The sequence below is a fragment of the Osmerus eperlanus genome, chromosome 6, assembly GCF_963692335.1.
Source record: "Osmerus eperlanus chromosome 6, fOsmEpe2.1, whole genome shotgun sequence".
Taxonomy (NCBI): domain Eukaryota; kingdom Metazoa; phylum Chordata; class Actinopteri; order Osmeriformes; family Osmeridae; genus Osmerus; species Osmerus eperlanus.
In genome coordinates, this window is record NC_085023.1 from 14,497,934 (window position 1) to 14,519,295 (window position 21,362).

At 41.4% G+C, this 21,362-nt stretch overlaps 3 protein-coding genes and 1 long non-coding RNA gene across 4 annotated transcripts; 2 read left to right on the top strand and 2 right to left on the bottom strand.

Moving 5' to 3' along the window:
• The first annotated feature begins 4,241 nt into the window (after positions 1-4,241).
• Positions 4,242-5,625, top strand: LOC134022331 (cystatin-F). Its single transcript, XM_062463775.1, has 4 exons — positions 4,242-4,383; positions 4,966-5,138; positions 5,220-5,339; positions 5,453-5,625. The coding sequence occupies exons 1-4, from the start codon at positions 4,323-4,325 to the stop codon at positions 5,546-5,548; spliced, it is 450 nt and encodes a 149-aa protein (XP_062319759.1). The 5' UTR covers positions 4,242-4,322; the 3' UTR covers positions 5,549-5,625.
• Positions 5,626-6,194: 569 nt separating this feature from the next.
• On the bottom strand, positions 6,195-14,557 carry apmap (adipocyte plasma membrane associated protein). Its single transcript, XM_062463774.1, has 9 exons — positions 14,270-14,557; positions 13,674-13,790; positions 10,843-10,958; positions 10,257-10,349; positions 9,700-9,816; positions 9,279-9,453; positions 8,999-9,133; positions 7,645-7,837; positions 6,195-7,365 (listed from the first exon to the last, which is right to left on the bottom strand). Exons 1-9 carry the CDS (start codon positions 14,359-14,361, stop codon positions 7,156-7,158), a joined length of 1,248 nt encoding a protein of 415 aa, XP_062319758.1. The 5' UTR covers positions 14,362-14,557; the 3' UTR covers positions 6,195-7,155.
• A 63-nt stretch (positions 14,558-14,620) lies between these two features.
• On the top strand, positions 14,621-20,243 carry LOC134022332 (uncharacterized). Its single transcript, XR_009930636.1, has 6 exons — positions 14,621-15,048; positions 15,397-15,490; positions 17,983-18,064; positions 18,299-19,651; positions 19,750-19,972; positions 20,057-20,243. It is a non-coding gene; the product is annotated as an uncharacterized LOC134022332 (long non-coding RNA).
• LOC134022329 (putative nuclease HARBI1) lies at positions 18,972-21,265 on the bottom strand. Its single transcript, XM_062463773.1, has 3 exons — positions 20,996-21,265; positions 19,486-20,185; positions 18,972-19,354 (listed from the first exon to the last, which is right to left on the bottom strand). Exons 1-3 carry the CDS (start codon positions 21,194-21,196, stop codon positions 18,972-18,974), a joined length of 1,284 nt encoding a protein of 427 aa, XP_062319757.1. The 5' UTR covers positions 21,197-21,265.
• Positions 21,266-21,362: the final 97 nt, after the last annotated feature.

Here is a 21,362-nt window from a genome sequence, read left to right on the forward strand (position 1 = left end):
ACATGCACCTCAGCGTTTCTTGTCATCGGCCAATGTGAGGGACAGTTTCAGAATAGGGGAGGAACCTTTATATGACATTGAGGCTGGGTGGAGGGGAGTGTTTTATTTGATAGCCGTCAAATCGAACTGTTGAAGCTTGGTCATTGACGTTGGTTTTAAGGTCTTGTATTTGTAGATTAAACCTGTAATAAATAACAAATTATCATATTAAATTTAAATTTTATTTCATACAGAGAAATGACTAGAAGACATTGTATTATGAAATTGTATTATAGCTGGAATTTAATTTCCCATTATCCAGAAAACGTCAATGACAAACGTCAACCACACAAACAGACACACAGTCAGTCAAGGACACTCCAGAAAGCCACTCCATTGACATACACAATTTGTACGCCAAGAAACAGAACACAATTGGTGGTATTTCAGTCCTGAATTTTTCAAATACTCTTAAAATGTATAAATGTGCAACAATGGCATCACATACATGCAGACAGTGTCCACCAAGATTGTGGTGGATCTCAAGAAAATTTGAATATGTCAGCAGTTGTTGAACGATGATGTTAAACACAAGTCATGGCACAAGACAGAGCATGTTTCAGTCCCCACTATAAGATGTTGCCTAGACACCATTGATAATTTTCTAGGGACTTTGTAACTGTGACGTTGACAAAGCCCCTGCAGGTAAAGTTTCCAAAATGCCAAATCCTTAATGTCTGGGTAATTTGATTATCCACATGCACCTTGCACACAATTATTGATAGAAAAAGCTTCCTGAGTGAGCGTAAAGCAGACATAAATGGTAGACAGAGTATCAGGAATCACAGGGTACAAGAAAGCCTTTTAAACAAGAATATAAATGCCAACAGCCTTAAATGCAGCATAATGCTTTTAAAAGGAACAAAATGAACAGACTCCCGCTATGATGTGGATTTCAAAGGGCACACAGTGATGTATGACGTTGGTGATGAGGTCTCATAACTACAGGCTATGATTAAAGCTGTGGTTGAAAGAAGAAAAACAACGTGATTTGATAATGGTATTTTGTTAACCAGGGACTATTGAACATTAATTAACGTGGCTTGAAGAGATTTGATTCAACCATTGTCTGATGTCAACTTGAATGATGAAGTAGATGTAAAGGCATTGCTGTTTTCTGCACAACCTGAGCAAAAACACAAAACTGTTTACTGTACAGTATGTTGTTCTGAGTCTTTCTCTGTAAAATAAATGGTTTCCAAGTATTTAAAATAGGCTATTACAAGGATTCTGGTGAGAGCCCTTATTTATAGAGGTGTGACATAAATCCTCCCCTTGTCAGATTAATCCTGTTGACTCAGAGCAAATGTAACACAACATGCAGTCGCTCATCCTAAATATTTGTGTCTTTTGAGTGAATTTGGTGACAGTGTAAAACATTTTGAGACACTAAACTGTGACCACTCATCCGAGCAGTAACTGTTCGGAGGTTCTGGCAGGTCTTCAAGTGTATAGTATGACCTTGGAACTAATCACACACATTTCCTGGGTCCCCATCACTCTGCTGCTTCCCTCTCCTGTCACAGTGTCACACGCTCCTGTATACATACTATACCACTGAGAGGTGCCACGCCTGCCCACTCACCTCAGCCACTAGTAAGGGCATGTGAGACAGGACAACGCTCAGTCTCCCAGAAATACATCAGTGACAACATGATGTGCACATTGGTTCAGTAATTTCAACATTTCAAGAATTGTTCAAGATCAAAGCATTACTGTATGCTCCACATTAGCAGGACAAGGGCCGATCCATCAAGCTAATCAATTCATGACAACAGTGCTTTATGGGTTATCCCAGGTAACTTCTCAATTTCAGTTTAATTCCACTAGAGGCAGATAAGCAAGTGGTGTATTATACTTAGACTATGTGTGATATGTGTGACATACTCAGTCAAAAAAAAACGTTTGGGGTAAAAAAGGGAAAGAAATACTCTATTTAACTGTTTAGAGTTTCGTCATCAGTCATTTGCAAGTCAGAACATGTCTACGTAACAAGAACATAACAAGTCAAACATTTAAACCCTGTTAAATATTATTTTGGTTATTTCGTCTGCAATTACACTGAATGAAACCTCTAGTTGGCAAAAAATTGTAGTAAGTACTTAGGGTACAGATTTAAATCCACAGCTAGTGAAGCGTGTGAATAATGCTCAGTGGCTGCAGTAGCATAGTTGTAACTAGTTTCGTAGCATCGCAGCATGCGGACAAACCCTGGATTTTCCCAGGAGGGGGTAGCTGTGAAAAACAAAATAAGACAAAGTTCAAGTCAGTGTGTACGCAACAACAGATGGGCAGGGACTTTGATGACAGGGCTTCAACATGAGTGCACCAGCAAAACAGCAACCCTCCTCTCCCAACTGACGTACACAAGAATGATGTACACAGGCTTTTACCACAGAATAGCTGTTTACAGTGGAACAAAGGGTCCTTCAAAGCTTTTGTGCACTCCTGTCCTGAACCTGAAGACTGGGTCATTAGCTCTGTGAAGGGTTGTTCAAGGTCTTCATTGTTCCTCATTGGGCAGGGACAGTTTGAGTGTTATAAATGTAGTTTGTTACATAGTACTAGTCATAGTCCATACAAATCCACATCCATCTACAGCTAAAGGAAACTTTAAAAGGAAAATTGAAACACCAAGTTGAGAGAGGATTAGTTGGTGACATGAGACATGGCTGTGAAGACATATTCAATGTTTAGACAGTTTCTTCATTACACAACATTGTGGAGGTATTTAGATATTCACAATGGTAAATTAGGTATTTGGTCACATTTGAACTATCATGCTAATATAGGTAGGCTAAAATGTGTTGATCCTGTGTCTACTATACCCCCCACTGCAGAATCATCTTAGCGGATGCAGTTTCCGTAAACATAATCCATTATTAACAACCTCTGGATTCCACATCTGGCAACATCTACATCCCTGCGGAGGAGACGAATTGTAAAGAATTGATTAAGGCCAAAGTCTTAACTTTCCCATTGAAGACCTTTTATATACACATTCTAAAGATAGCTGGTGATGTAGGGAAGAATACACTCATATTCAGAGGTTACAAGAACCTTCCAGTCAAAGTACAACATTAGACAATCGTGGAAAATTGGTTATTATAGGGTAATATGTCTGAACAAAGCGACTATGTTTGGTCTTCAGATTTCCATATGTATAAATGCATGCAGAGTATGCATTAGATGCATTTCCACTAGACAATGCCAATATACTGTCTTGTTCGATTCCCGGCCGTGCCAAATTATGTTGTGTCCTTGGGCAAGGCACTTCACCCTACTTGCCTCGGGGGAATGTCCTTGTACTCACTGTAAGTCGCTCTGGATAAGAGCGTCTGCTAAATGACTAAATGTACTGTGGTGTAGATATTCAAACCAGTCGGCTACAGAGTTTCTCCAAGAGATAAACCAGTACCACCTGCTGGCCGTTAGCGGTACTTCAAACAGTGATCCTACAGATGCTTCCCTGTCTTATCGACGGTACTAGAACAAACCAGAAAAGCAGACATTATTAACTGGAAATTACCGTCAAGCTCTTCAAGCTATCATTTGATTTGGTTTCAACATAATTTATGTTTTTATAGTAAATGTAGGTATGTTTAAGAACTGCAATGCATACTATGGGTTTTATAGTGCAGTGTCCAGATATCCCCATCTAATTTTTAAGATGGGATAGAAAATGTACTTATTTTAAAGGGCACTTCAAAGAAATTAAAAGCTGAAGTGGTACCTTGAACTGGTCTCATTGAAACTACTTTTGTGGCTTTCAGTTGAACACAGGAAGTGGTGTGACAAAACCCCAGCCTCTATGCAGCCTTTCTGCAATCTTTAAACTACTTTATCTATCAGATAAACATTACTGTGAAAGCAGTTTTAATAAACACACACAAAATTGTCTTTGGTGTGTGCTCTTCATGTTTCTTTCAAATAATCTGAATGTTGCGGCTGGAGCTTACTGCTAACACGTCTTAATTTCACTTACTAAGAACAATATCTATATAAACAAAGAAGTTGGCCTGGAAGGTCTGTGCCACAAAATTCCAAAGCAAAATTATTTCCAACATTTTGGAACGTTGTGTCAGACCTTCCAAGCCAACTTCTTTTGTTTCGTGAACTTTATTGGTTGCACCTGTAAGTTAATTGGTTGAGACCACCAAGCATTGTATGTGTGTGTATGTGGATGGGAGGTTCTGCTACCGAGTTTTAGATGGCCTGTTGGTGTGGCTAAAGTGTTGCCTTACAGGAAGTCAGTCAGCAGTGTTGAGGCAACTTTAAGAGTGATGGGGTTAACAAGGGACATGTTGCTTGTCCTTTTCTTCTGTGCTGGCTGGAATGTACTGGGTAAGTTTTACTTCCAAACTCATCTGAATAATATGGAACTGGCTATGTTGAATATAGATTATGTGTAAATTCTATTCAGTTTGAGGGTGTGACCCCTTGGTTTGGTATTGGTCAGTTGGTTGTCAAGTCAGTTTTAACTAGATTGCAACTGAATCAGTGTGTATTATGGTGGAACCATGCATGATTGTGAACAAGTTCTTATTCCATGCAGTAAGTATTTGACACATTTGAGTTGTCTTTTACTTTTTTCTCGAATCAAATACATCTCATCTGCTGCGGGCTGTATTTCTGGTATTCACTTATTGCCTAGCTTAGTTTCAATTTCTGAACTACGGCACGTTAAGCTTTGTAGATGGGAAGTCAAATTTCTGTGTGACTCTAGGTGGTAAAATCTACACTTCTCAGTGAGTTGGTCTCACATATTTCACATTCAAGTAAATACAGTATAGCTTTTAGTTTTTGTTGAGGCACAAGCCTTGTAAGAAGAAGTCAATTGATTTTACATAAGCACTGTCAACATGTTTACTGAAGTGTCACACTAAACATTTTTGTCACATTATTTACAACTTTTTTTCTTACTAGAAAGTGTAACACTCGGTCATACAACTCGACTCATTCCCGGCCACCCCAGTAACATCAGCAAGAACGACACAGGCCTTAAGAAGGCTGTGCTTGCTGGGACCTACGCATTTAACAACCAGTCCAATGATCTTTTCCTGTTCAAACCTTCTGCTATAGATGCTGCACAAAGACAGGTATGGGATGATCATTCTCTGACAGATTCACTGCATACAGCTCTGTATTTTGTACTCTACAAACCGGACCTCCTGTTGTAGATTGTAAAAGGGATCCGGTACATTGCCGATGTAGAGGTCACCCGCACTGTGTGCCGCAAAAATGAACATGACGAGGATCTAGTCAACTGTGACTTCCAACCAGATGGCTCATTATATCAGGTACAGTCTCCGTTTTATATTTAACAGCAGCGCATCTTGGCAACCGTGTAAATACCAATGATTTGGAAGATCAGAACAGATGATATTATTGAGTAAACATTGCTGTTTTCCAGACCTTTGACTGCCATTTCGAGGTTTGGGTTACACCCTGGCTGCACCTGATGAAGACCACCTATTTCCTGTGTCGACCTAAGACAGGAACAACCTGACTGCTCTTTATCCTGTTTCACGTGTTCTTTCGAAATACCATGTATGCGTGTTTAAACAAAATGTCACCATTTCAAAATGTTGTCAGTATCGTCACATTGGCTGCCCAACAGTCAGCTTAAGCCTGTGTTGTTTTGAGTCTGTCCGGCTACTGCACAACTACAGACCTCCGACAAAACTTCTGTTCACTGCCCTGACATAGCATGCAGATGTCTGCTCCATAGGATCTTTTCATTTCCTGGATTATCTTACTCTTCTTCGCACTCGGTGAACTGAACCTTTGAAAAGCCTGGGCTTGTATCTAATCGTCTGAGATACAAGGGACTTAATAATTCATAGAATCCAGCGCAGCGGGCAATGTCTGATCTGGAGGAGAGGCAGAGGGGCAGAGGGACTGGCACTGCAGTAAGTGGGGAGAGGGAGGGAGCCTTCTCCTGCAGCTCCACCAAGAGGCCCTGATTTGGAGCCTGCACTTTCATTCCTGCTCCTCACAGCAGGCTCTTTGAAGCAGTTATATACCGTATGTACCCTCAGTCTAAGGTACTGTCGATCAGAAGGAAGGCACTGACGCAAAGGAGCAATTCACCTACAGGGAGAGAGATACATAATCTAGTTCGGTATCCATGTCACATAGGCGAATGAGACACGTTAGATATTTATTTCTCAAACTAATTATTGTCAGTTCACTTACAAGAAGCCGATCTTCATAACGCATCATTGTTTTTTTTGAATGGTTTGTTTCAGAATAGATATTAGTCTAAAACAGAGCTAGTTTTATTCAAAGTAAGCTCAGGAAGATCACATTGTCTGTTTAGCAGAGGTTCGGAAGCATTCAACAGTGAGCAAAAATAAGACAGCTGACAATATATACAAAACCAGACCTCAGTTGTCAAATGGAAGCATTCACATAATTCAAACTTTTCATTACATGTAGAACAAGCAATGGGAGAGTCAAAAAGAAATCAAACTATACATTTGTTCAATGAGGCTCTTGACATACGTGATTTGGATGTTCTTTAAAACCTCACCTTTCAACAGATAAAATTAGATCTCAGAAAATCTGATATGTATCAGAATGCTGCAGTTAAAGGTCAGATGGACAGGTCTGTGCAAAACAACACAACTCAGTGCAAATAAAGATGAATAACTAAAACAAACATCAGCCCACTTTGGCATCTTGTGACACAAACTCAAAACAAGAGCATGAACACAATTTGAACAATAATCACAAAAAATCTCTGGGTTAAATATTTAGCCCACACAGTAGTTAAACCAGTTCAAAAAGGGTTCCTTTTCAACTGGGAAAGAGGGGTTGATAGGTCATGGGAATATCTAACGGATATGAGTGGCGAGATATGGCCACCCAACACCTCATGGGTGCATTAATGATTACCAACACCTGTGTGCCACAAGCTGGTGTGAAGCAATACAACGTTGCATATCTAGCATTAAGCCATTCAGACCGATTTGATTACTGGTTGTTGATTAGGTAAAACCTCTCCCTCGAGACAGTAGGAGGGTCTAGGTAGGCATAGAGCAGTCTCGGTGGATGTGAGGAATACATACGGCGCAGGCTCCGTTTCTCGGACACTATCGGGTTGTTCTGGACTCACACCTTGCTGAGGTCCAGCTTGCAGATGTACGGGGAGCGGAAGGAGCCCAGGTAGAGGTGTCCGTCGTGCTCGTGGACCTCACTGATGTAGGCCGCCACCACGCCGTGGGGGTCGTGGAGGCTGCGCACGCACGTGCCCCCGTCCTTCAGCTCCAGCACCAGGCTGTAGCGAGGAACGAACTTCATCATCACGTCCTGACTGAAGATCTGAGGAGAGGAAAAGGGGGGAGGGGAGATTTCAGTCGCGGTTCATGAGACCCGGAAAGGAATCCATCAGAAACGACAGTGAAGGAGAACTTTCGTTCTACTTCCTGTTCTGAAAGCAAAAGGAAACATTCCTATCTCAAATCCCTGCTGACCAATAATATTCCTTACATACGCACACATGCTGACATCTTAATGTGACTAGAGGATCACAACACAACATTAAAAAAATCAACCTAATTGGACAATAAGGGTATAACAACGGATCATGTTCAGGTCTACCTTGAAGATGAGCTTCTTAATCCAGGGCCTTTGAGAGAGGAAGTCCAACATGGAGAATCCAGGGTTGGGCCGCACCGCTGACATGGCAACCCAGTAACCTCCTGACGAACTACGTCGGATGTTGTCAGGGAAACCAGGCAGGTTGTCAATAAAGGTGTCCATGCCTCCTTTATTCAAGCCTGACACGTGGACCCTGCGAGAAGGGGTGGAGACCGGGGGATAAATGTCTAACTGGCAAGCCTACAACTAAACCCATCTAACATGCCGGTTAGTTCCTAAGTATTTGGGAGAACCTGAAAAACCAGGGGAGTTTACCTCTGTACCATGCCAGTTCTGGGGGGGAGGAATTACTGCAAGCTGCAAGAAGCTAAAGGCCAATTTTTTTATATATATATTATTTTATTTTTTATATATAATATAAAGCTCTATCTCAATGATCAATAATCCATCAATTTCCATTTAGCCCCGTGAGTGAACAGAAAACAATCCCAAACTGTTTCACGGCCAAACAGGCTTGAAATGAACAAATAATTGAACACCTCCCACTCAGTTAACAGCTTCCACATTCCACACACACACACACAGATCTGATATCCCTCCCTCTAGTGACATTGCTATTAGAAAACAAGGCAATTTATCGGTCTCATTCAATGGCCTGCTGAAGGGCCCTGTTACCCTGGCAACGCTGCCTTTGCATCATCCATGCAGGCGAGGCAGGGAGGATTGACAGTGCTCCCCTACCGATTTGGAAAAGTGTAATATCACAGGGGTATAGGAAGTAATACCAAAACTGAAGAGAAAAACTACAACACCTGCAGGCGGCACTTGGAGAGAAATCAAACAGGATGCACAACAACTGCACACGCTCTGACGCAACATGAAACAACTACCAGAATTTGTCAACACACAGAAAAGAGCCAGAATCCCCCCCGCCCCCCCCAAAAAACATTGCTTCATCTGAAATCCCTGTTTTTTAATCTAGTTAGCCTTTGTATGGCGTCCAGTAGGAGCAGAGCAAGGAGATGTTGTACCAAGATGCTCATCTTAGATAAGATGAGTGTGTTTGGGCCTGACATTTTATATGGAGTTGAGATAACGAGGGGTGATTCTTCAACAGTTCCTATGAAAACCTCCCCCTGGATCTGACCTGAGTCAAACACTTAAATGCTTTTAAATACCGTTCATCACATGGGCTGTCCTTGATTTAGCTAGGGAATGAAAGCAATAGAAATTGAACCTCGGCCCACCAAATTAAATAAAAGCAGCTCGAATGCTTTCAAATCCAAGCATCTGATCTACATACTGTATATTTGGACTGGGTCTTTCCTCCATATGTGGATTGACTATGCTGTACCTGCGTATTCTTGCCATGGTTGTCTCAGCCACTAGAACAGACTCCTCATCAGGGAGAAGCTGAAGGCCATTGGGGAAACGGAGGTTCTCCATCAGCACCGTCACCTCCTTGGTCTCTGTGTCATACTCTAGCACACTGGATAACAAGACAAAAGTTATCTTTTACTAAATTACATTAGAGCCATCGTGAAAAGCATCCAAACACATTTTTTGGAAGGATTGTATTTTTGCATTTGACATGACTTAGCAAAAATGAAGCAATAGTTCAGCAAATAGTTCACCGTCCATCAGCGGTGGCCTCCATGATGAGGTACAGGTAGTCCCTGCGCTGCCACTTGCTGCTGGAGTCAGTGAAGTACACCTTCCTCCCGTCCTGGGTGACGTCCAGGTCGTTGACAAATGAGAGCCTCCGACCCCCGACCATGTGACCAGTTGGCACCAAGGTAGTTACCTCACCTTTTCAGATACAGATAAAACAGAAGGACTGGTGTCAGAAAGCAGTACAATCTGTTCATGGGATCTGAGCATGGGAACCACCATTTTGACAGGAAATTAATGGACTCAGAGTGAGGATTGAAACATTGAATGATTTTTGACACCCTCAAACATTTTCCCATTATAATTACATTATTTATTTAAACATGTTAATACAATAGCCCAGTACAGTGATGATGACCCAGGATAATAGCCGGCACCACTGACCTGTAACTGGGTTGACCTCAAACAGCCCCAGGTAGGCATCCGCTACAAAGAGGGTCCCATTTGGACCCACTCGTATACCCAGAGGCCTTCCACAGGTGGGTTCCTCCTCACGGGAACCTAACATCGGACAACAGACGTATGAATTCACTAGCGCTTGAAGGCTAGTACAGTAGTACAAAGCGCCGTTGATACATGCATTTGTGAAGACATTTATTATTTGTTCTTATCCAGTCCTTAATTATGACTGAGCAGCAAGCAGTTATACAGGTTTGTTAATGTTCCGTCCTCATAATTTCATTGACTCGTGCACCTGCGAGACAAGTTCACCTGCTAAAGATTGACTCTTCGCTGACTAAAGGAAATAAAGTAAATGTGTTGACACTTCCTCATGACTTCATATTTGCAATTCCAGTCTTAGGCAACAAAAAATGTGGGGTCATATTGCTCTACAAGCATGTCACTGTCTGTAGCAAGTAGAGATAAGGTTGTGAAATGAAAACATTTTGACATTAAATCCAAGCAACACAGAGTGAGGGTTCATGTGATCAGTTACTCACCACAGGGTGGATTTCCGAGCCTGGCCACAACATGGCTTCGTTTACCATCGAGTTTCAGTATCTTCCCATCAGACGTACCAGTGTACAGAACATCTATAGACAAACACACCGACTGACACATTCAGAAACCATATTTTATGGTTAAAGGCTGTTTGATTGGCTATTGTTGTTGAGGTATGAAAAAAATGATTGACTGTTTCAAATGAATCCTTAAAAAAATGTACTAAGCAAATTGGGACTAGGGGTACAAAAATGTTCGATGATCGAAGATTATATGTTTAACCTTCAAAACAGACATCTTCAGCTCTTCTGGTGAATAAAACTGTGGTTTACTTTGAAGCCTGAGTGACTAAGTGGCAGGTGCAACACTGGTGCAGAGTGCTGGTGTGCCTAGTCTAGGCATTGGTAGAAAAAATGTGTAAAAAGTCAAACAAAGCATGCCAGCTACTCAGACAGTCCAGCCTCCTCAACTTTAGCTTCGGAGATATGTCACGGCTCTTGCCAAGAACAAACTAGGTGAAAGAGACTGTCGGGTCAGACTCCAGCAGGACAAGCCAGCCCCTCCTGAGATCCCAAGCACACTGACCTCCAATGTTAGCGATGGACTCTGGGCCAACGATCTGGTCCTCAAACAGCCGTTGTGCCTCTCTCAGTTTAAAGTTAGGCTCGTAACATCCCACCATGAGGGGTGGCTCACTAAGACTAAGGAAAACAGGAATAGAACAGCAACGTGTTAAAATATTTAAGTGTATTTAAAGGAAGCTGCAGGCCCATCTCCTCTGCTCAGGGAATGACTTGGCAGTAATCCAAGACAATTATCCCAGGATGGGCCATGCAGGGGTTAGAGACAATGAGTTTTTCAGATCTTATTTGTGGTTTCAAATATTTCTGTGCATTTAATGTTGTACTGTTTGCCTTTTGTCCAGTGTGACATTTTCATTTGTGCCGACTTGAGTAATATGCATGAGGTGTGTTTGTACCCTACAATGTTATTATGTTATGTATACCTTAAAAACGTAGACAATGAATAGACTAAATCCCTGTCCTGGGCTGCCCTAGCGCAGACGCCCGGGGCAGCAGAGAAACATGAAAGGGACGCTTGGCATCAGGACATCAAAATGGATCGTTAGGCTCAGGGATGCAGCACTGAGAAATGAATTTAAATGAGGAGGGGAAGATGCATAGTAAACTACTTGGTTCTAGGGCACTGGATAAAATCTGATTAAATCATCTTTGAGACCGAGTTGAGGACCTTGTACGAGTCATGTGTTTTGTTAAAAGAGAATGCATTAATGGAGAGAAAGGGTTATGTGAGGATAGGGGTTGTTAGGTCACATGGGAGCAAACAGATGCTATATATCAAATTGAGATTTGGTTAATTTATGGTGATCATATTGGTCCTGTATTAGCACTTTTTCATCAAAACTATTTAAAACAATGGCATGTAAATGAGACATATTAACAACTCATCAGTTCCATCAATTTCTCTCAAGGGTCATAATTTTCAGCAGAGACCTCCAGTGGGCCTTTGCTGCCAATCAGAAGCACAGCTTTCATGCATTAGGCAGTAGATGAGTAAGCATGAATTGTAAATATGAATTATTTTAAATCTTGCAGTAAGGCAAGCTCAAACCTGAAAGATGGCAGACTAGCCAGGGCTCTAGAGTGCGACCAATTTGGTGGACCAATTTGGTCGCACTATGCGACCAATTTGGTGGACCAATTTGGTCGCACTATGCGACCAAAATGTGTACGGGTGCGACTAAATTTTTTCCTAGGTCGCACCGGTGCACCTAGGTGTCCGCAGCATCCGCTGTCTCTCCACAAACGAAGCGTTTGTTATCCTAAGACGGAACTGACACTCATGGTTGGATCATATCGTGGTCTAAACCAATCAGAGACAGAGATGGGGCGGGTCTTTGCCTCTGATTGGCTGTGGTCCAGATATTCCTGTAGCTCCGTGCTGTGTGATTGAAATTACGACCTGAGCACCAGAGAGTCAGTTTAGCAGACCTGGGCATTGCATGGCCCGCGGGCCATAACCGGCCACAGGCTGTCTCAATCCGGCCCACGTGAGGTAAATCAAAAATTTAAAATAAATAAAATGTGTTGAGCGGTAGTAAATATGTAGTCCTGAAAGACTACAGTGATCAGGCGATTTACATATGTGCGCTTGCGCAACCTCACCGACAGGAGAGTTAGCTGTTGGTTAGCCCTCGAAAATGAAAAACTTTGCCACTGATTAACTTTTAACAAGACATGGACTTCTAAGTATCTGTTTACTGAGGTCAAAGTGAAAGCTGTGAAGAAAAAAAAACTAACGCGGACATAATAAGAACTTGACTGATTCAGTGGGCGCAGGCTGATGGTTTGCTAGTTGAACTGCAGACCCTGATCATTACCTGTCAGCTGTCCTTCGCATTTCCACCTCAGACATTCAGACAGATTTCGATGCGCTTGTTTAAGCCCAGTGGATTTCTCTCACAGAACAAAATGAACTGAAAAAACGTATTGCTTTTTGTATAAAGTTGATCAATTCCACATCTTTAACATACTGCAAAACAACTTTTCAGTGTTTGTGAAGATTAACTGGTTACAAATAAAATGAAACACTGTTGTTGTTTATACTGTTTATTACTTCTATAATCTTTCCTATTTGACCTACACCAAAATCTAAAATATTTATATAAATATTTACAGAATATCCTTATTCTTCTGATAACCAGTAGCAGCTAATCAAAATATATACTTTACTGCTTTTTACAATGGGAGAAAATGAATAGTGAGCAAATTGATGAGGCCCTCCAACACATTTCAGGTTTCTCATGTGGCCCCTTGTAAAAATGAAAACCCCTGAGTTACGAAGCTGGGCCATGGAGCTAACCCATGGAGCTAGGATTTTGATGCTAGGGAGAGTGTGGCAAGATGATTTAGCCAAGGCCATAGGGCAACAAGGCCAAATTACAGGTGTTGGCCATCTGAAGGGCATGGGACAGCAAGGTGGGACCCGCTATAAGACTTTGAGCCATGAAATGTTAGGTCTCAGTTCAGGGAAGCACTTTTAAACTGTAGCACTTTCTATTTTGAAATGTTTTATTTTGCTTAAAATGTTTTAGTTTGGTAGCTCAGTGAAGCACTTAAAATATATATATATATATACAGTATGATTGTGCTTCAAATAAAAAAAATATTTACCTACAACTTATTCTTGTTTAAGATCATTTACATAATATATATGAATGTATATGGAGCGTGATAAAAAGGTGACCTTGAAATTGTGGCGACGCAAGGAAAAATTTGGGTGCACCTAAATTTTGTGCTGGTGCACCTAAATAAAAAAGTTAGGCGCACCAGTGCAACCAAGGCAACAAGTTAGTCTGGAGCCCTGCTAGCTACCGACAGCTACGTTTTTCTCACCTGAGCAACTCTGGTTGGATAGGGGACTCTAGGAGAAGAATGACTGCCAACAGTGGGAGTAGCAGGAACGCTCCAAGACTCAGCAATGTCACACGAAAGACTTTTCCACTGTATGTGCTGTGGGAAGACAAACCAGCGATTTATAAAGAGTAATTCGGCTATGTGCTTCATGAGCTTGATGAAAAAAACTAAACATTTATGCATTTAGTTGTAATATGAACAGTTTACATAGTGATTTCACAAGGGCTATGGCACAAAAGCAAACGACATTAGGCTACGTGTTCTCTAAGGTTGTACAATAATTTCCAACAACGTGAATGCAGAAAAAACGTACAATAATAAATATACCTTTTTTGCAAGTATCTTTTCATATATGACACGTCCCTGCCAAAACAAAACTGACCTAGATACACGGAATATTACTGGAATGTACCGCGCACACTATACACGCACATTGTCTCTCCTACCTGGTTAAGTGGCGTCTAGCTACGCTAGAATGGGTGATGTTGTTATGAGCGTTTGAAGTATGATTTGATGGTTACCGTTTCCTACCAATTAAATGTTTTTTTATGTAGTTAAAGGCATCTAGAGCATACCTGGTGCCCTTGTAGAGAGGTTCCTGTAGCTCGTCAGTGATAATTTGTGGTCTGTTCAGCCTCCTGAACCGTAGTCCTTCTGGCTCATTCATGTTGAAATTACACCTCCAAGTTAAACTCTGTTGACAAGGGATACAATTCTAAATGCTCGATTCGCTGCATAAGCAGGTTGTTCCTTTGGTAGTTTGCAGAGATAGTCCACTTATCAGCATCGTCGATATTCTGTACACTCTGCTGTCAATCGTTGACCAATCTTTAGCATATACTATGTCGTCATATCATTGCGCCTTGACCTGAGGGACCGACCAATGGGACCGACCGTTTTATCAATCCACGTTTTCTCCGTTCTTGTGTTCTTGCGAACTCGTTTTACGTCATCTTTCATTACCCAAGTACGTTCCAATCCAAAGAACACAAGACACAAGTCACCAGAGCCCGTTTACTAATAATAATGTCTTATTAGACATTCTCTGAACTCATCAAGAACACCAAAAATACCCGGAAGTGTTCTTGATCCGCAACTTTTATCGAGGATGCATCGGATGGTGACTTAGCGAGAACGCATGATTTCCCAGAAGTCATTGCAATAACACGCGTCTCAAATCTTTCTCCGTCCTCGCGTTCTTGCTAGACCGTTCTCGCAAGACGCCTAGCAAGAACGTTCTTCTCAAGAACGCAAGTACGTTAGCATTGATAAACAGCCCAACTTGGCCAGCGAGAACGCAACTGATTTCACAGAAGTCATTGCAAGATGTCAGGAGAGGCGGACAAACATAACTGTAAGTTTTTACTATTCATATTTCAGCTAAATGGTACGTGTAAATCAGCATCTGAATTAAAATGTGAAGAGAAATGGTCAGTGTAGTCGCCGAAAATGTGCTTATTTTATTGATGAAAGGGCTCATTTGTAAATTTGCTCCGACTATACGATAACCTAGCTAGCATCTCAGTGCAGTGCAGATCTAGTTTACATTACCTAAGTTAGCATGGGCCACAGAAAACGTAAAATTACAGGTAGGTACGTTTTTTAGATTTTATCTAATTTTTGTAGTTGATTCTCCCTTCTCAAATGTCATATCGATCATATAATGAATACAGATATATATTCACGTGAATATTTTATTCAGGGTCTGCTGAGGAGATTACAGCCCTCATTGAGTGGAGGGGGGCGAATGAGTCTCTCTTCACTGGGAAGAGAAACTCATCAAAATCGGGATGGGAGTGAGTAGAGATTCTAAAGATTATAATTTTAGCAAATATAACATGGTTCACTTATACAAAAAAGTCATCCTAGCCATGATGTACATTGCGGTAGCAGATGGGAAACAGGCACCTGATAGCATATTAGTTTCTCTTTCACTACTCTGTTGCACCACTGAAAACCAAAAAGAAGTGCACAAGCAGAACCTCCCCATGGCTGAGAAATAAAAATAAGAAAGAAAGAAAATGCCGTGCAGCAGAGAGAAAATGGAGGAAAACAAAGATCACTATCCACTACAATATCTACAAAGATACACTAACCACCTATAACAAAACCATCCGTCTAGCAAGGAGAGAATATTTCTCCAACATTATTACAGAAAATGCCAGAAATTCCAGAGTTCTTTTCTCCACCATTGACCAGCTGCTAAACACTGTCCCTGCCCCACCTCCATCCTCAGCAGTTAAATGTGAAGAGCTTGCTTTGTTCTTCAAGAACAAAATAACTTTGATCAGAGCGAGTATTATTAATAGTGGGGTCGAAACTGACATCAGTAGATTCTGCAACATAACCATGAGCACATTTACCTGTATCACACTTAGTGAACTTTCCAAAATTGTCAGCGAATCTAACTCCACAACCTCAGATATTGATCCTATACCCACAACATTCTTTAAGCGAGTGTTTGATAGTGTCTCAGGTCCGGTGCTAGAGATTATAAACACATCCCTTAGATCTGGTGTCTTCCCAGATGCCTTCAAAACAGCTGTTGTAAAGCCCCTATTAAAGAAACCCAAATTGGATAACAGTCTACTTGCAAATTACAGACCAATATCAAACCTTCCATTTATTAGTAAAGTACTGGAAAAGATAGTTTTAGTCCAATTAAATTCTTTTCTTGAAGAAAATAACATCCTGGAAGTCTCGCAGTCAGGTTTCAGGAAATATCACAGTACTGAAACTGCTCTCACCAAAATAATTAGCGACCTCAGACTAAACTCTGATGCAAATAAAGTCTCTATCCTTATCCTGTTAGATCTCAGTGCAGCATTTGATACAATTGATCACGACATCCTAATCAATAGACTGGAAAAGCTTATTGGGTTCACAGATAGTGTATTGAACTGGCTGAAATCATATATCACAGGAAGGAAGTTTTATGTTAGTTTAGGTGACCATAGGTCCAAGAAACATGAGAACTGCTACGGGGTTGCTCAAGGAAGCTGCTTAGGTCCATTACTTTTTTCTCTTTATATGTTACCACTCGGCGACATAATCAGAGAACATAACATAGATTTCCATAGCTATGCGGATGACACACAACTATATATATCCACTGAACCCAACGATGCAACGGCCATCAATTCCATTACCAACTGCCTGTTGGCAATAAACAAATGGATGAATGATAACTTTCTTAAATTAAATGAAGACAAAACCGAAGTTCTACTATGTGGCCCCAAATCCAAAAGAGAGATGCTTATTAAGAATCTTGGAGGCTTAACCCCCTGTCTTAAACCAGAGGTGACGAGTCTCGGTGTAATCCTGGACTCAGATTTGAATTTCAACTCTCACATTAATAAAGTGACCAAAACAGCTTTCTTTCACCTGAGGAATATAGCGGAGTAAGTATAGAGGAATAGAGGTATAGAGGAATAGGAAGGTACGACCATTCATAAACCAAAATGATGCAGAGAAGTTAATTCATGCTTTTATATCCAGCCGGCTGGACTACTGTAACGCGCTTTTCACTGGTCTTCCCAAGAAAACCACTGAAAGACTACAGCTCATTCAAAATTCTGCAGCTAGATTATTAACCAAAACTAAAAGGAGAGAACACATTAGTCCTGTCCTAGCTACTTTACACTGGCTCCCTGTTACCTTCAGAATTGACTTTAAGGTCCTTTTCCTCACATACAAAGCTCTACACGGACAAGGACCTAGCTACATTGCTAACTCCTTTATAAACTACACACCAGCTAGAACACTGCGATCATCAAATGCAGGCCTATTAGAGGTCACCAGAAGCAGTCATAAGAAGATTGGTGATTCGGCCTTTGTCAATTACGCCCCAAAACTATGGAACAAATTACCCATAAATATTAGGGAAGCAAACACTCTAGACATTTTTAAAAGACAGCTTAAAACCTACCTTTTTACCGAAGCATTTAAGTAATTTTATCTCAAAAGGGTTTTCCTACTTTTTAAAGTTGTTTTCTCTCTTGAACAGAGATCTTATTGGGATTTTTATTTTTGTTTGAATTGTTTATCACTTGTATTATTGTTTTTATTGATTTTATGTAAAGCACCTTGAGCTACAATTCTTGTATGAAATCTGCTATATAAATAAAGTCTTACTTACTTACTAGTTTTTGCTCAGTAGTTTTTACAAGTAACCAAAATAGTTATAGATAGAATTGCTTAATATTTATCAGTTTCCCTGAATTGCTCTTAGAGAGGGAAGAGAATGTGAATTGAACTGTTGATGTGACTTCCACTTTGATTTTCCCAGAGCCTTTGTGAATCAGGCAGAGTTTCAAATTACAGACAAACAAGCTAAGAAAAAATGGAACAACTTGAAAGAAAAATACAAGGTAATTTAAAATAATTGTAAATTCAGATGTGATGTTTCTTATTAAAGTGTTGTACCGTTTCCAACACCAGTTGTTTTAGTACCTCCACATATCAGGCAATTTGTGACAAGCTTAGTGCTTTCATTAGTTAAAAATAAGAAATAAAATCCTCATGATTTCATATTTAAAATTATATACACAAATGTCTAAGGTCCTAACAATTCTGCAACTTAATTGTTGGACTTCTTCCTAAAGGAGCTGAGGGACCCACCCTCAGGGAAAGGGGCGGAGGCAGGGGGGGTCACAGGGGGGGTCACTGCTGCCACCTGGCAGTGGTTTGCCTCAATGGATGTAGCACTCCGGGAACAGCATTCTATTAATCCACCTCTGGTAGTTGCTGCAAACATGACATCCGCTGCAGGTGGTGATGTGGCCTCCTCTGCCCCTGCCAGGAAGAGAGCTAAGCCAGTGCCAAGGAAGAGGGCATGTGAACTCCTGGATTTCTTGAGAATGCAGGCGGAGAAAGAAGAGGAGAGAGAGAGCCAGGCTCTTCAAAGGGAAGAGGAGAGGGAGAGGGCAGCAGCTGCCAGAAGCGAAAAATTCCTCTCACTTTTTGAAAAATTGGTTGACAAAATATAATAAATAAAAACTTCTGATTAGTAAGGTTTATGATTATTACACAAGACAGTTAATAACCTCCTACATTCAGCACTGACAGAACATGTGTATTGCTGAGAAGGGAACACCACAGCAATGCCAAGGGTCTCAAAATGGATTTGGCATAAAAAATTACTTCATTCAATAGTGTAAATAAGATAATACACTAATTTACAAACATTTATTGTAAAGAAGCAATAATTAAATAGGCTATATATGAAAGCAAACCAAATAATAGAAAATATGACACATTCAAAGTTTACCCCTCGCCCTACTTGGCACAGTCTTGTGTTTTTATCCCCTGAATGTAATCATGCTCCTGCAGAGATGCATGTAGTTCTGTAGGAGCAGAAAGATGTGCAGCCAGTCTAGCCCGGAGGTTGTTGCCAGACACCTCCTGTTCCTCTGCGCAGTCCTCTGGATTGTCACCCTCTTCCTCATGCTGAGGATGGTCCACCTCAAAGATGTCGTCCACAGAGACACAAAGGTTGTGGAGAACGCAGCAGGCAGCAACCACCTTGGGGACAAACAGAGGACGCACTTCCAGAGCACTCAGAAAGATGGATCTCCAGCGAGTTTTCAGCATGCCAAAAGTGCGCTCAATTACGCACCTTGCTTTGGCATGGTGGCTGTTGAACCGGGCCTCAACATGTCCTGGTGGTACACATAATGGTGTAGAAATGTTATACGGTTACATTATTTGGTAGTGTTGTTTTTTACTGTGTTATTTATGTGTTTGTGCAGGTGTTGGCAACTTTGGATTTAGGTGCAGTAAATATCCCTACCAGCTATAGGCTGTCGAAACGGGGTGACGACAGCCACAGGATTCTGCAGGCATGGATATCCACCATCTCCAAGGAGGAAATAACCAGCCGGGGGATAAAGGGACTCCTTGAACATTGGGGATCTCCGCAGGACAAGGGCATCGTGGACAGAACTTGTGTTGCCAATGTACACGTCAATGAACTTTCCACGGCTGTCACAAATGCCCTGCAGGATAACTATGGGAAAGGGCTTGCGGTTCAAGTGACTCTTTTGTTGTGGCATAGCAGGTGGACCGATTCTGATGTGGCACCCATCAATGGCTCCTGCAGCGAAGCGGAAGGCTTCATGGCCGGCCAGGTGAGCAAATCCTGCCCCCACCCCCTCCATCTCATCGGCCTTGGGGAAATTGATGATGCGGTGAAGGATTGTCATCATTTCCTCTACCACGTGGTGTACAGCTCTGCACACTGTAGCCACTGGCATAGAAAAGGCATTGGATGTCACACGGTATGAAGCACCACATGCAAGCCAGTAAACAAACATGTACACTTCCATCTCGTGGCTCCAACCATGCCTTTTCTTTCTCGGCAGGACCTGGACCAGCAGTTGGATGGTGGCCCTGGCGAGCCTGAAGGCTGGTTTGGTGTCTTCATCCGAGAAGACTATCTTGATGATGGACACTTGGTAATTTACTTGAGCATAGTTCTGTGGAGTTCCATCCTATTTAAAAATAAAATGAGAGATAAAAGTTCACAATTTTGTTCAATAAAAGGTTTTAGAACATCCCACATTGTGTTGTTTATTCATAACTGATAATACTACTGATAATATTAAACACCTTAACTCATTGTGAAGTGGTTGATTGTCATTTCTTTGTAACATTTGGTCCAAGATAATTCAAACCTTTACAACTTTATGAATCCGCCCGTGGAATTGCCAATTGGAATCCAGTAAGACATTTACTTAACCCTTGTGTTATCTTCGGGTCATTCTGACCCATCAGTCATTGTGACCCACCGTCGTATTGCGACAGATTTACCGCATACAAAGACAAAGTGAAGCATTTTCTTTTAACAGCTAGGCTGTCTCAGACCCCCCACATTGCAAAGGTTAAAAGAAAATTATTTTAATTTGTTTTTGTATTGGGTAAAATTGGGTAAACACAACGATGGTTCGTTATGAACCTTTGGGTCATGTGACCCGAAGGCAGCACGAGGGTTAATTAGATGGTTGGAGTTTCCATTAAGGTTTGTGTTACCTTAGGGTCATTGTGACCCATCAATCATTGTGATCTACCGTCGTGTTGCAGCAACTTTACCTAATACAAAAATTAAGTGAAACATTTTCTTTTAACCGTCGGGCTGTCTCACACCCCCCACAGCGCGAAGGTTAAAATAAAATAATTTGTTTTTGTATTGGGTATAAAGTTGTCGCAACACAACAATGGGTCGTTGTGAACCATCGGGTCATTGTAACCCGAAGGCAGCACAAGGGCTAAGTAAATGGTTTTGTTACTATTCGACCACTTACATTTAGAAAGATAAGTGATAGCATTTGACGAAGCCTCGCCATCCTCCTCCGTCTCATTCTGGCCCTCCTCCTCTGGATCAGGCGCCTCAGCTCAGCTGCCTCCTCCTCAGCTTTCAAGTAAAGTGACCCTGCCACTGCTATCAGTGCCCTTCTGTTTGTTTCCATAATTGTCTGATTTGAGTCATATATATATATATACATGTATGTATTGCGCAATAGCCAAGAAAACCCGTATCTCAATTCGTTTCCATCCTCGCGGTCTTGCAAGACCGTTCTCGCAAGACGCTTGGCAAGAACGTTCTTCGGATTGATAAACAGCGAGCGGGATCAGACCCATAAAGTCTATGACCAGACAGTCCCAGTCGAT